The sequence below is a fragment of the Staurois parvus genome, unplaced genomic scaffold (assembly GCF_062004578.1).
Source record: "Staurois parvus isolate SC_StPar_1 unplaced genomic scaffold, SC_StPar_1.0 ptg000727l, whole genome shotgun sequence".
Taxonomy (NCBI): Eukaryota; Metazoa; Chordata; class Amphibia; order Anura; family Ranidae; genus Staurois; species Staurois parvus.
The window spans coordinates 102,675-115,255 of NW_028318523.1; the positions used below are offsets into that span (position 1 = coordinate 102,675).

The window sequence follows — 12,581 nt, forward strand, 5'->3', positions numbered from 1 at the left end:
CCCTGGGTAGGAGGGGCCAAAAATGCTCCACCCACTAAAGGCTGTGGCAGAAAACTACAGGAGGGGGTGGAGACAAGACCAGTCACCCTGCAAAAAGAGAGAGAGCAGCAGTGAGCGGTCTTTATTAAAGGAAACTAGAAATAATTAAAATATAATACAAAAATGAATATGATTTTACATTTTAACCACAGAAAAGCTTTATTATTTATTTATTTCAGGTACTTCTATAGCGCCGTCAATTTGCGCAGCGCTTTACATATATACTGTACATTCACATCAGTCCCTAACCCTCAAGGGGCGTACAATCTAAGGTCCCTAACTCACATTCATATATACACATACTAGGGCCAATTTAGACAGGATCCAATTAACTTACCAGCATGTCTTTGGAGTGTGGAAGGAAACTGGAGTACCCGGTGGAAACCCACGCAGGCACAGGGAGAACATGCAAACTCCAGGCAGGTGGTGCCGTGGTAGGGATTCGAACCAATGACCCTAGTACTGGCAGGTGGAAAATGCTAACCATTTAGCCACTGTGCTGCCCCTTTGAACATTTAGTTAATTCATAGCTGCGAATGAGGGGAGTGAGGAGTGCAACATGCTGTATACAAGCCATTGACCACAGGCCACCCCATGCATGATGCATCAGTTTGTACTAATGTCAGATCCCTGAGAATTGAAAGTATTTTATATTATGAATAAAACATCAAATACTTGCTTGTTCACCCTGGCAATGAATACATTTTCATAATGAATGCTTTGTATTAAAAATGTCCCAGTTTTGTTTTGTTCCTGAGCAGGCGATTGAAGGCTTACTTCCGGAGCTTCCTTTTATTTGTCCTAAGAATAAGAAATTGATACACTTGTCACTAAGTATTAAAGTAAAGGGATTCCTTTCATCTGTGCCGGGTATAACTGCAAAATCATATAAACCTTTCTCTTTTTTCTTTCAGGTATTCATTATTTCTGCTGACATGGCTGTGGGTGACCGCCAATTACGTCTCTGCACGTAAGGACAAAATCATTTTGTGATTTATACCCCTGTATTTGCTGTCAGCTGGGGACATAGGAATTGCAGGCTCATTTCAATTCTATTATGTTCACCATTTCAGTGAAAATTCATTCATTTTCAAACTATTACCAAATTAGACCAATCCAGTTCAAAGCGTTGGCGGTATGTCATGAGTTAACATGCATTGTGTTATGGCAGCTTATTCATTTGAATGGGCTGAGAATACACCACAATGGACCTAAAATCAGACCTACTCATCTTTTCTCATGCCCTAATTTATCTAAAGCAAAAAAAAAAGGTTTAGGCTTTCCATACACTTTGAAAAGACAACTGAGTTTCTTTTCATCGAATAAAAGAGAATGCAATATTCCAATGTTTTACTTGACTGGTTGATGTCTTCTCTGTTCCAGAGAGCAACATGTGCACATCAAGAGGTCTCATATGCCATAAAGATGCTGAATGCATGGGCACAGCCTCTGGAGAATACTTCTGTGTCTGCAAAACGGGATATTCCGGGAATGGAGAAACATGTGTGGACGTTAACGAATGCACCACCTCACTGCATCAGTGCCACCAGCAAGCCACGTGTGTGAACACCATCGGTGGCTACAGCTGCCTCTGCAAATATGGATACACTGGAAACGGTTTTAATTGTACTGACATCAATGAGTGTGCCACCACCAATGGTGGGTGCCATGCTGATGCAACTTGCACCAACACCCCCGGAGATAGGACCTGCCAATGTAAAACTGGTTTCACGGGAAATGGAGTCAATTGCGCTGATGTTGATGAGTGTAAGAAAGTTAATTTATGCCATTGGAATGCCACTTGTACAAACAGTCCTGGATCCTATGTGTGCACTTGCAATGCTGGTTACAAAGGGAACGGCAACTACTTGTGCTTGGACATAGATGAATGTGCAGAGTCCCCTGGGCTTTGCTCCAGGGCCTTTGGATTCAGCGGGTGTAAAAATTTTGCTGGCTCTTACCAATGCACTTGTTCTTCTGGCTACCAGAATACAGACAACAAATGTGTGGACATTGACGAATGTACCGATAAGATCTGCAGCCCATTTTCCACATGCACCAATTCCCCAGGGTCCTACAGCTGCACCTGCAAAGAAGGATTTAATGGCAATGGCTTGACCTGTGTCGATATAAATGAATGCCTTACAGAAAATAAATGCCATGCCCATGCCAATTGTGCCAATTTTCTCGGTAGTTTTAACTGCATGTGCCAAACTGGTTTTACAGGCAATGGATTTGTCTGCTCTGACATCGATGAATGCTTTCAAGATGGTATCTGTCCTGCAGAGTCCACATGCCGCAATACAGAAGGCTCCTATTGGTGTGAATGTGCTTCAGGGTTCACGCTGAACCAAACTAAATGTGTTGACATTGATGAATGCAAAATTGGGCGTTGCAGTCCTTATGCAACTTGTCAGAATTACCAAGGAGGCTTTACCTGTTCATGCAAAAATGGGTTTGCAGGAGATGGGTTGACTTGTACAGATATCAATGAATGTGCGCAAAGTAATGGAGGATGTCATGCCAATGCAGAATGCAGTAACTTACTGGGCGCCTTCAGCTGCTCCTGTGCTAGCGGGTACTCGGGCGATGGGGTGAAACAGTGCCAAGACATAGACGAGTGTGCAGTTAATAATGGGAACTGCTTGTATGGGGCCAGTTGCCTAAATTCACCTGGTTCTTATCGATGCCAATGTGCCACTGGATTCCAGTCTATCAACAATACCTCGTGCCAAGATATTGATGAATGCAAGACTGTAAGTGGAATCTGCCCACTTAACGCACAGTGCTTTAATACATTTGGTTCCTTCTATTGCCAATGTAAATCTGGCTTCACAAATAACAATGGACTTAGCTGTAATGACATTGACGAGTGCCAAAGCAACCCTTGCCACTTGAAAGCTGCCTGCGCTAATACTTTTGGTTCATATGAATGCACTTGTAACAAAGGATTTGAAGGCAATGGTTTCAACTGTACTGATATAAATGAATGCAAGAACGCACTTACCTGTCATCAAAATGCAATTTGCTCTAATTTCCCAGGGACTTACCATTGTCAGTGTTTGGAAGGCTTCGTCGGAGATGGCTTCCAATGTGAAGACCTAAATGAATGTTCATTAGACAATATCTGCATCAATGACACAGTCTGTATAAACTCTGTTGGCGCTTATGTTTGCTCATGTCTGAATGGAACACTTGTGATCAACGGAAGTTGTGTTCCTCCAAGCTCTGCCTGCATGCCATCTTGCCACCCTAAGGGCCTTTGTCATAGCACGGGCTATGGATACAAATGTGTATGTGATCTTGGCTACCAGGGCAGTGGAGTGACATGTGTGGACACTGATGAATGCCAAAATGATGTATGCAAAGATGACAAAACCCTTTGTGTTAACACTCCTGGGTCTTACATGTGCATCTGCAAACCAGGATTCAAGTTCAATGACTCAATCTGTTTAGGTAAGTAATCATCCGAAAGTGGAACTTTACCCATAACACCTTGATAAAAAAAAATGTTATTTGGCAAGAAACATAAATTCCACATTAATAATTATGCTACCAAAATAAATGTGTGCTGTAAATTGCCTACATTGTTCCTGTTTCTTCTTGCTGGAGGTGGCCATTTTGCTGAATCCCATAGCCCCTGAGCAGCAGTGAATCTTTAAGTTGTCAGCAGATCAGCCTCTACAATTTCAGCACAGTGCCTAAAAATAGAGAGCAACTGAGCCTGTGCAGAGCAGGGTGAGACAATGTATTACTGGATTTTAGGCAGTATAGACCAGTGATGGCGAATCTTTTAGAGACTGATTGCCCAAACTGCATCCCAAAACCCACTTATTTATTGCAAAGTGCCAAGACTGCATTTAAACCTGAATAATGAGGTTTTAGTTTAGAAAAAAACAACCCCATACATTAACATATTTTGTCTTAAAAGAAAAGCACAATAACAGAGATTACTGACCACCAGCATAAGGGGCAAAGTTCCACTGACCACCAGCATAAGGGGGCAACGTTCCACTGACCACCAGCACAAGGGGGCAAAGTTCCACTGACCACCAGCACAAGGGAGCAAAGTCCCACTGATCACCAGCACAAGGGGGCAAAGTTCCATTGACCATCAGCACAAGGGGGCAAAGTTCCACTGACCATCAGCACAACGGGGCAAAGTTCCACTGACCATCAGCACAAGGGGGCAAAGTTCCACTGACCATCAGCACAAGGGGGCAAAGTTCTACTGACCACCAGCACAAGGGGGCAAAGTTCCACTGACCACCAGCACAAGGGGGCAAAGTTCCACTGACCACCAGCACAAGGGGGCAAAGTTCCACTGACCACCAGCACAAGGGGGCAAAGTTCCACTGACCACCAGCACAAGGGGGTAAAGTTCCAATAACCACCAGCATAAGGGGGCAAAGTTCCACTGACCATCAGCACAAGGGGGCAAAGTTCCACTGACCACCAGCATAAGGGGCAAAGTTCCACTGACCACCAGCACAAGGGGCAAAGTTCCACTGACCACCAGCACAAGGGGGCAAAGTTCCACTGACCACCAGCACAAGGGGCAAAGTTTCACAGATCACCAGCACAAGGGGCAAAGTTCCACTGACCACCAGCACAAGGGGGCAAAGTTCCACTGATCACCAGCACAAGGGGGCAAAGTTCCACTAGGGGGATTATCCCCCAGTGCAGGGATTCACTTGTATGTGACACTTGTTTTGTTTGCTTTTTAGGCTGTGTCCAGCCACTGATCCCAATTAGGGATTTAGGTATTGGATAGCACTTTGTGTGTGTCTACCACATTGGGTCCAATTAGGACCACGTTTTTCATTTTCACAAGCTTTCAGGTCACTAGAAGATCCCAGAGGGGATCAGGTCACTATATATTTATGTATCACTATTTATATTTTTCTATGAATCACCATTCATGATTTTTATTATTATTTATAATATTTGATTATTATTCATTTATTTATATTTATATGGTATATATGAGCCCTACACCACTTTTTATATGTTTTCGCACCATTCACTTATAGGTATTAAGTTGCGGGTGTTAACAGCCACCTTTGATTTATTTTCCACTTCATAGCGCAGGAGGTTTATATTAATATTAGTATTTAAGAACTGTTATTCCGGTGCAGCTGTCAGACAGCAGGAGCCAGTGTTGAGGACAAAGCGTTTTTTTTTTTCGGGTCGGCGGAGGGCATTGTGATTAACGTTGGATCTACTTTGGGGGACATTTTTTTACATTTTTGTTTTTAATAATGGACTTGTCAGACTGTCTCCTGTCATTTTTTTAAACTGCACTTTTTTTTTGTGAATGAGTAGTGGTAGCATGTACCCCATATGCATTCACTGGGGGAGGGGAATCTGGAAGCCCCCTTGTTAAATTTAAATTCCAGATTCCAAAAAGCCCCCTGCCCACAGACCCCCACAACCACCAGCTACGGTTGTCCCCACAAGGTGCTTTGGGGGAGCCCCCTTGCCCCAAAACACCCCCCCATATTCAGGGCATGTAGCCTCAAATAGGTCAGGGGGGCACTTGCTCGGCCCCCCCCCTTCCCTGACCTGCCAGGCTGCATGCTCAGATAAGGGTTTGGTATGGATTTTTGGTTGGATCCCCAGATCATTTTTTTTCCTAAATTTTGGAGTGGGGGTTCCCCTCAAAATCTATACTATACCTGAAGGGCTTGGTAGGATAGGGGGGGGATGATCCCACGTGGTTTTCTTTTTAATTTTTAATTGCGGAGCAATTCCAGCAATTCTTTTTGCGTTCATCTATCAGCAGGGAACCCCACTGACAGCTGAAACATTTTTTTAGTAGCTGTGCGTTATCTTACCCTATACTCAGCTGTGGTAAGATACCGCTTAGTTAATTGTCCGCTCTGTTCAAAGTTCATGATTAAACTTTCAGTAGGTTCGAATGTTCGACCGCAAACTGAACAGGGGGGTGTTCGACCCATCATTATTCCCCATGATTGATAGAATAGAATTGGCAGATCAAGTATGCCAATTCTATTTTATCAATCTTGAGGAATTTCACTTTTAATGTGTAAATGCAGGTCTAGCTGTTACCAAGATGCTATCTGTCTGTATATATAAAAAACATATATATATTGATATATACTGTATATATCCTACACATAGTTCTGTCCTTTACCTGAAATCTGGGCAAAACAAAAACTGTCCGAAATATGAGCCAAAGGATTGACAAACATTTTGTTCGAATTCTATGTATGTTTGATGTAATTATGTCATAGCCAAATATTTATTTCTTACAGATATTGACGAATGTTCGACTGGCAGCCACAATTGTCACCCCCTTGCAGATTGCCTCAATACAATTGGCAGTTATCAATGCAATTGTAAGAGTGGATTTCAAGGGAATGGAACCAGCTGCACAGGTAAATACATTGATGTCCTCTGTGTTCTAATGGTTACCCATCATAACCAAATGGATTATATATCTTATTTTTTCCAGTTCAATCCAGTGAAAGCTTAAATCTGATTTTTTGCTATGGCCACATGGGTATCTTTCTTTTGCCCCAATTTTAACCAGATAGATGCTGTACATGCTATACACGAACCAGGGGTGGACTGAGAACTCATGGGGCCCCTGGGCAAAAGGGGATCATGGGGCTCCTGTGTCCTCGCCAACACCCAAAAAAGCCTATGAAAAAGCCAATGAAAGGTAACAGGGGCATCTCATGGGGCCCCCTACTGACCCCGGGCCCTCGGGCAGTGCCCAAGTATTCGAATGGTCAGTCTGCCCCTGACATGAACCATAGTGCCCACCTTAGGACTATGTTTATGAACTGTTATCATAGAGAAACTGAGTATACAGCTACATACTGTAGAGTTACATACGTAGAACTGAAAGTCTGAGGATGCCAGTTTATTGTGCTAAACACATTACTCAAAAACTTACATCAAGCAATCAACCATTCAACCTTTCTTATTATTTCTTCCATAGGAAAATATATATATGTATATACGTATGTGGCAGGGGCTGCAGATATTAACTAGTTCTTTGCCAAACAGTACAGAGGCCGCCAGTCTCCCATTCACAGTTCATGCATTCTGGCTTCAATAAACAGTCTAGAGGTTGTCTTTTTGTAGTTTATTGCTGGCAGAATGTGGAATATAAGAGGGATTAGGGCATCAGATAATTGAAAATGACAAGCAAACAAGAGTCAGAGGACAATCTTCTCCTGAAGTGAATGTGAATAATGAACAGTCTATTCCCTCAAAGCTGAAGTCCAAGGGCAAGTGTCTTTCAAATCTGGTTACCATGTGCCAGTACACAACTGATGGTACCCAGTGCATTCTCCCGGACTCTGTACAGTCACAGGATCAGTTTAGGGTCTTTACTCACAAGCTTCCTTCAGACACAATCCAGTGAGTGAGACAGTCCTTCTCTAGACCAGATCCCTTCGAAGACATCCTGCACTCAGTTGCAAGTCACTTTGAGGTCAATGTACCACTGTGACCTCACAGAACAGCAGCCCAGTTCATAGGCTACCTCAGGGGGAAACAGCCCTCCTGAGGCTGGGAACTCTCCTTAATGGGGAAACACCCTCTCTCCAGGGCTCCAGACTATTAATTAGCTTCCCAACCACCATTTGGGTGCACCTCCGCAGGGATTGGCTAGGCCCTCATCAATATGCAGGCTGGCTATTTGACTTTTCCCACCTGAGCTCTGGAAGTTTCTTCTAGTGGCAGAGCAAAGCTCCCAGCCTGTGGAACCCTAAACAAAGCAGACCAAACAATCTCTGCTCCCTCGATTACAAAACAAGTCAAAACTGAATTTACCTATCAGCCTGACTAGGAGGGTACTACATCTATATTATAACATATACCACAACTGTCCTCACAATTTCTACATTGGATTTTTGTGTACTTCCCCTATTTGAATTTGAAATCCAATCCAATAGATAAATACAACCAATATGTGAACTGTTTTATTTACTAGAGAATTTGTAATTCTGTGCAGCCAGTGTTGTGAGCAAGACACGTCTTCATTCCCTAAGAACCTTCTGCAGACTATACTGCAGCTGAGCAATACAGCCTAGCCTTGGACTTGCCTATTTGGACAATGAAGGGAAGGAAGCAACCAGATGAGATCAGCACTCTGCTCTGGTTCTGTCATGAAGCTTCCAGTGTGATAGATATAAAGCACTTTGAAATGCAGCAGAGTCTGACCTATAGTGGTCACCCCTCCCCCCCCCCCTTATTCTTAGTGTTCCTGTTCAAGGGATTACAAAAGACTGATATCTAAACAGATTTGGGTATTTATGCTAATTGTGCATGAACATACATTGATCATTTTTCAGTGAATATAGAAATGGATTCAATGGCATGTTTATATGTACCTGGTGAAGATCCTAAATATTATGTATGATTTGACCTGCAGTTCCTCAATAAATAGCTGAGTTCTTTAAGAGTTAGCCCCGGTATTTCAGTTTTTGGTACATGCTTGTGTCGTGGTGTTGCTGCTCCGTGATTAAAAAAACGATGATGCAAGTTTTATTTTTGTATTCAAAATTGCCCTCCCTATCCATTCAAAGATGCTGGCTTTGCTGATGCTACTGATGTACCGTAAAGAAGGGACTGGTGCCTTTTACATGGCTATTTGTATGGTGGGCCTGGGAAGTTATTATTATTATACATTATTTCTATAGCGCCAAAAGGTTTGCTCAGCGCTGTACATTATAGTGGGGGACAGTACATGAGACAATACAGTAACAAGACAAAACACGAGGGGTTCGAGGGCCCTACTCTTTCAAGCTTACAATAGTTCCCCAAAATGCAAGAATCCTTGCCTAGCTACAACTAGTGGTAGGAGGCTCAGATGATGGAGCAGTAGAGCGAATGTGTCAGGGAATGGAAAGATTGCTGCGGCGATCGAATCCGCACATGCGTAGAGTCCTGACAAAATGTACAGGCAGGCGGGCACTAGGACCCAGGCGCGCCTGTCACCAATGACGGCGCCGAGCAAGCACTAGGACCCAGGAGCGCCTGTCAGGATTCGGACGGGCTATTTAAACCTAGCTCTTGCAATGCTCAAGTGCCGTATGGTCTTTCCTGTGTTCCTGTGAGTTTACTTTGCTGCTGACCCTGCCTGATCCTGATCTGCAGACTTCTCCTGCTCTGACCCCTGGCTTGCCTGACCATTCTCTTGCCTGCTCCTGCACTTTTGATCTCCTGTTGCCAAACCCGGACCGTGACCCGTTTATTCTTCTGCCTGCTGTTTTGTACCGACCTTCTCCGCTGTTACCGACCCGGCCTGTCTGACCTCGCTTACTCTACCTCCTCACATCAGACTCTCACCTGCTACGTACCACCGACAGGTGCCTCTACCACAGCTGGTTGCACCCAGGGGTCGCGACCTGGTCTCGGCTTGCTCCAAGTCCATCTCCACCATCAGGGGCTCTGGTGAACAAGCAGGTCGGAACTTAGATTCCGCGCCCTGGGGAATTCTGGTCTGTGGAACGCTAGAGGCTACCACCGGCTGGTCCCTAACAGAATGGGTGCAAGATGGTGTCACTAGATCCCACAGGGCAGACATCTAGTGATGGTGATTTTTCTGGCGCCGAAGGCAGACAATTGAAAAACTGTTATTAACTAGCAAGATTCTAGTACTTTGTCAGTGTTCAGTGGAACTAATTGTTGGGCAGGAAATGCCCAAAAGGGGTTAGGTGAACCAATGTAAAATAGACGTCTGTGTTTCAACACCACTCTGGAGTTCCAGCATTCAGCATCATAGAGAACAATTATGGAGGATTACTCAATGAGTGTGGGGAGGCTCATTCAAAGTACTCAGTGGGGTTGATTTAATAAAGAAAAGTAGGCTGTTCCCTTTGCAGGGGAAGTAGAATTTTTCAAGGGAAATTTTCATGAAGATTCTTCCTCTGCAAGGGAAGGAAAACCTTGCAAGGGAAATTTTCATACAAGAAAATTCCAATTTTGGCTTCTATTTCTTCTTTATTGTTGGTCTCTTTGCCTAGCTGAATCCTTAATCTGTGCTGAAAAAAACCTCTTCTTCCTTTTAATTCTGCCTCCTTCTTTTTTCCTCCTCTTTCTTCTTCCTCTTTCTTCTTCCTCCTTCTACTTCTTCCTCCTCCTTCTTCTTCTTCCTCCTCCTCCTTCTTTGTCCACCTACTCCTTATTTTCCCTCCTCCTTCTTCTTCTTCCTCCTCCCCCTTCTTCCTCCTTTTTCTTTGTCCTCCTTCTTCTTCCTCCTTCTTTTTCCTCCTTCTTCGTCTTTCTCCTCATTCGTATTTTTCCTCCTCCTGCTTCTTCCTCCTTTTTTTCTTCCTTCTTCTTTCTCCACCTTTTATTTCCTTCTTATTTCTTCTTCTTTGAATGTGATGCTTCTGTAGTGAGAATGTGTTGATACTGTTGTAGTGCTGAAAAAATCCTACAAGAAAATTCCAATTTTTACTTCTTCATGGTTGTCCTCCTTGCTTAGTTGTGTCATGAATCTGACACTGCTGACATTGAAATGCTATGATATTTTGGTAATGCAAGAAAAATCTAATTTTGGCTTCTTCTACATTGTTGGCCTCTTTGCCTAAATGTATCATGACTCTGATACTTCTTACATTAAAATGCTATGATACTGTTGTACTGCCACACCCTGGGAACAAAATCTGTGATATCCTGCACCTTTATTTTTGTGTATACTGTCCTCTATTACTGTGTATTGTTGTTTATCCCTAACCATCAATCATCCATCCCAATCCAAGAATATAAGGGTGCCATGGAGATGCTTCAACCCAGAGAAATATTGGATAGAAAGATTCTATTTTAGTCTTTCTTGCTGTCAGCCTCCCTGTCTGATCTAAACTGCTGATGGCACTGATGGTGCTGCAGTAGTGCCAACCCCTAAAACAATTGTTCATAAAATATATTTATGTCTTATTTCTCTTCATTATCCATTGCCATAAATAGCAGCATCCCTGTTACGTTGGTTTTCCATATCATATTTAAATCTGAAAATGTTTATAGATTAGTGTTCAGCATAAATACTGGTGAAGTGAAATGTTGGAATGCTAGAAAAAAACACGTTTCCTTTGTTTTTCCACAAAATAACACAAAATGAAGCATAGTAAACACAGTTTACCATGCCTCAGTTATGAATGGACACAGGAGCGTTCAGTAGCAATCACTGACTCTCTCCATTCAGAAAATGAAGGATCCGGTACATTACATATTTACTGGCCCCTTCCCTGCTCTCCATCCTGACAATTCCCCTGCAGCAGATGGTGGGGGAGGGGGGAAGTGCCAGGAGAGCAGGGGCGGTCTGACCATTTGGAAACTCGGCACTGCCCGAGGGGCTGGGGTCAGTAGGGGGCCCCATGAGATGCCCCTGGTACCTTTTTCATAGGCTTTTTTGAGTTTGGGCAAGGACACAGGGGCCCCATGATCCCCTATTGCCCGGGGGCCCCATGAGTTGTCAGTCCACCCCTGCATAGAGTAAAACCTTACTGCAGGAATTTGGATAGCAGAGATGATAAGGGACAAATCAGTTGTTTTTTTCGCAAAGGCACAGTAGCTCTTGTCAAAGGGACTGGCACCACTGCTTCCAGCCCTGGATGAAGTGGTTATGCTGCAGAAGGGTTATTAACCATTCATGATTAGTTTAGGACAGGGGTGTCCAACTCCATTTCATCACGGGCCACATCAGCATTATGGTTGCCCTCAAAGGGCTGGTTGTATCTGTAAGATTAGATGTCCAGAGTACTCCTCCCACCTTACATCAGATGTCAAAAGCTCCCCCGGCTACTGCCGGGAAGAAGCTGGGGGTGGAACTGGGAAGCAGGAAGTGCAGAGTCTGGTAGAGGACCAAAGGAGGGCTGGAGTCAGCTGCTGGAGTTTGCTGAATTCTGAGATCAGGAGAGGCAAAGATGAGGGGGTGCTGCTTTTGCACAGAGAGGCACAGGATCTGTAGGAGGAGTTCTGTCCTCATCTCTGCTGCTGACTACTGAGACAAGGTTGGGCAGAGACAAGGAGGGTGCCACAGCTGCAGGAGAGGTGGTAGGAAGATATGAAATAGCCTGGTGGGTCAGATTCAGCCGATGGGCCTTGTGTTTTACACATGTAGTTTAGGGGGTTGATTTAGTGTTATGATCAGGGGTTAAGGGTTTAGTTCAGCGTTATGGTTTGGGTTAAAGGGTTTAGGTTTAAAAATATGTACATTTTAATGGAAATGACATTTATTTACCAATACACAGTGTTCCATAAAGTATTGCCTCTTTGCCTAATTCTATCATGAATCGCATACTTCTTTCATGGGAATGCTATGATACTGTTGTTGTGCTGCCACACCCCGGGAACAAAATCTGTGATATACTGCATGTCAGGGATGCGGGTGTGACCAGAAGTGTGTGGACTGACACAGGGAAACGTAGGCTTCAGATATAGTAAATAATATAATTTATTGAGACTAACAATACAAATATAAACGCAGTGCACCAAACCCCAAGCTAACACAAATACATACAACAAGGTGAAACAAACCCAAACCTAAACTGATATAGATA

General features: G+C 43.7%; 1 protein-coding gene across 1 annotated transcript in view; it reads left to right on the forward strand.

Moving 5' to 3' along the window:
- The window catches only part of LOC149445314 (uncharacterized), a 117,302-nt gene that overhangs the window by 11,710 nt on the left and 93,011 nt on the right, over positions 1-12,581 (forward strand). The window contains exons 4-6 of the mRNA XM_089653900.1: positions 954-1,009; positions 1,423-3,495; positions 6,318-6,440. Coding sequence (XP_089510026.1) covers positions 954-1,009; positions 1,423-3,495; positions 6,318-6,440 — 2,252 coding nt within the window. The remainder of the gene's footprint in view (positions 1-953; positions 1,010-1,422; positions 3,496-6,317; positions 6,441-12,581) is intronic.